The sequence below is a fragment of the Sinocyclocheilus rhinocerous genome, unplaced genomic scaffold (assembly GCF_001515625.1).
Source record: "Sinocyclocheilus rhinocerous isolate Xijiao unplaced genomic scaffold, SAMN03320098_v1.1 scaffold1719, whole genome shotgun sequence".
In the NCBI taxonomy this organism is placed as follows: Eukaryota; Metazoa; Chordata; class Actinopteri; order Cypriniformes; family Cyprinidae; genus Sinocyclocheilus; species Sinocyclocheilus rhinocerous.
The window spans coordinates 287904-290728 of NW_015664048.1; the positions used below are offsets into that span (position 1 = coordinate 287904).

The following is a 2825-nucleotide window of genomic DNA, read 5'->3' on the forward strand; positions in this document are numbered from 1 at the left end:
CACACACACACACACACACTCACACACACACACACACACACACACACACAGATCGGCTCTGAAATGACTCCTTCTTTATATCCGCTGGTTTTAACCCTGTTTAGGTTTAATTTTTGCTTTTGTTTGTGTTTTAAGCGCACTGGCTCAGTGAGAAGCCGCTGCGGTAAGAGATGATGATGTTCATGTCTTGATTTGATGTATGTATCATATGTGACGGGTGTTCAGCCTGAATGTGGAAACACACACACTTACACACACACACACACACAGACACACACACACACACACACACTCACACACACACACACACACACACACCTCACTCACACGCGCACACACACACACACACACACACGCACACACTCACTCACTCATGTTGCATGTGATCAAAGTCAACATGAAAGGAAAACTGACTCTGTGTGTTTTTAATACATGTTTCTACTCTTATTGGGAATGAGATGCATAAGATTCATGTCATTCCAGAGAAAGAAAATGTTGTCCTAAAAACTAGTTTTTTATTAATGTTTATCTAGGTTGTGTGGTATGGAAGGTTATTTCTACTACAGAATAAACAAAAATAAGTTAATGCGAGCTGACAGTTTCTTTTTCTTGTGAGTTTATATGTTTAATATATCTTTAATATTTAAATGTTTAATTAACTCGTGGTTCCTCCTTTTTTGTCATAAATTAAATATTTCAGTATAATTTAAAGATATAAATATTACGTTTACAGTTGCAAGAAAAAAAAAGTCAGATTTGTGTGATAACCTTTTTTATTTTTTCTATTCCGTAGCAGAAACAAAAAGTCAGAATTGGTTGATATAAGCTCGCAATACTGAGGAAAAAAATGGTAAGAATTGTAAGATAAAAGGTCGCAATTACCTTTGTAATTTTTTTTATTTGTTGCGGAAATAGAAAGTAGAAAGAGTACTTTTATTTACTACTTAGAAACAAATATTTTTTACAGCCTGTGTGGTTTGTTTTAGATTTCTGATTTAGGTGATGCATTTTTTTTAATAGTTACTTATTAATTTAATGCTGGTTAATGTGATAAAAGTCACAGCAATAATATCAAATAATAATGCATGTGAAACTAGCCCTGGTCAAAAATTCCCCACAATGCATTGCAATCTAAACATGGATAAAAACAAGTCTCGCTCTACATTTTTGTTGGATGTTGTTGTATATCCTCTTGCATTCTAAAGTGCATGAGGTTATGGAACAAAACCGGATTTCAAATGCAATTTCATGTTGACTTTAAACCTGGATTACACAAACACCTTCTCTCCATTCTGTGTGTGTATTTACATATTTTGTATGTGAAGTATCATAATTCATGCATAATGTGGAAATATGAAAAATCAGTTTTAACAAGTCAGACAGCATAAAGAAGTTTTGGTAGCACTTTACTTAAAGCCTTTATGTATAATGCATTATAAATATATTCATAGTGCGCATTCGTAATGCATTATATTTTAAGTATTATAATGTATTATAACTGGTTATAGTTATTCATGAGATCATATAATGCATTATTAGGTGCATTACAAGGCATAATTAATGCATTAAAACTACTTTTATAATGCATTATACATAAAAGCCCTAAGTAAAGTGTGCGTGTGCATGATCACATGCATGCAAATGTGTGCAGGTTTGCTGATGTGTGTGATGATGCTTATGCTCGAAATGCTTTGAAGCGTTTTAAATGTCATCTACAGATTTTTTCTTGTTTTTTTGGTTTTTCATTGGTGCACAACAGTGCAGCTCATTGAACACAGCACAGCACGGCTCTGATTCACGTCTGCTGTGACTGAGGTCCATTGAGCGCAGCACTAATCTAGAACAACTGATCTGTGAATGAACTACGGGAGAGCGAGGCCGAGGATGCATCGGTTTATGTTTAAACTGCAGTCAGGATGCTTTTACTGCCCTTTTAAAGCTGAAGTGTGTCGAAATGCAACCTGTGTGAGTGGTCTTTTTGTCTGACCAATGACATTTTCTGGTCAAATTGACAGCATAATCGTAATAGAAATTTTGTACGCACATTCCACAATGCCTGTTATGTGAGTGTCAAAACTTTGTCTGCATGTTTGTGACTCTAAATGGAAAAAAAAAGACATAATTCTAAGAAAAAACATCCTAGGTTAAAGGAATAGTTCACCCAAAAATGAAAATGTGCTGAAAATGTCCCCACTTTCAGGTCATCTGAGATCAGGATGAGTTTGTTTCTTCATCAGATTTGGAGAAATGCAGCATTGCATCAGTGTCTCAGCAATGGATGCTCTGCAGTGAATGGGTGCCGTCAGAATGAGAGTCCAAACAGCTGATAAAAACATCACAATAATCCACAAGTAATCCACAGCACTCCAGTCCATCAGTTAACATCTGGAGAAGACAAAAGCTGAAACACATCCAGCATTAAGATGTTTTTAACTAAAATACATAGAGTCTATTATCCATAATAACGCTTCCTCCAGTGAAAAAGTGTTCTGGTCTTTGTCTCTCACATCAAAATCCAGCCACATATTAGTTTAGAGCTGTTTAAACACTGCTTGATCTGTGCAGATTTCTCTCCTGATTCACACCAGAACACTTTTTCACTGGAGGAAGCAACATTATGGATAAAGGACTTGTATTTAGGCCATGGATGCAACAGTTTGAAGTTAAACACACCTAAATGATGGATTTGTTTCTTACAAACACGCAGCTTTTGGCTTCTCAAGACATTAACTGATGGACTGGAGTGGTGTGGATTACTTGTGGATTATTGCAAAGACTACAGAATACCCAAGACGTGTCACTCGTATAGTTTTGAATGGGGAAAA

At 35.8% G+C, this 2825-nt stretch overlaps 1 protein-coding gene across 1 annotated transcript in view; it reads left to right on the forward strand.

The window, feature by feature from the left end:
* The window catches only part of LOC107729591 (solute carrier family 12 member 9-like), a 61905-nt gene that overhangs the window by 19805 nt on the left and 39275 nt on the right, over positions 1–2825 (forward strand). The window contains exon 5 of the mRNA XM_016540171.1: positions 136–163. Coding sequence (XP_016395657.1) covers positions 136–163 — 28 coding nt within the window. The remainder of the gene's footprint in view (positions 1–135; positions 164–2825) is intronic.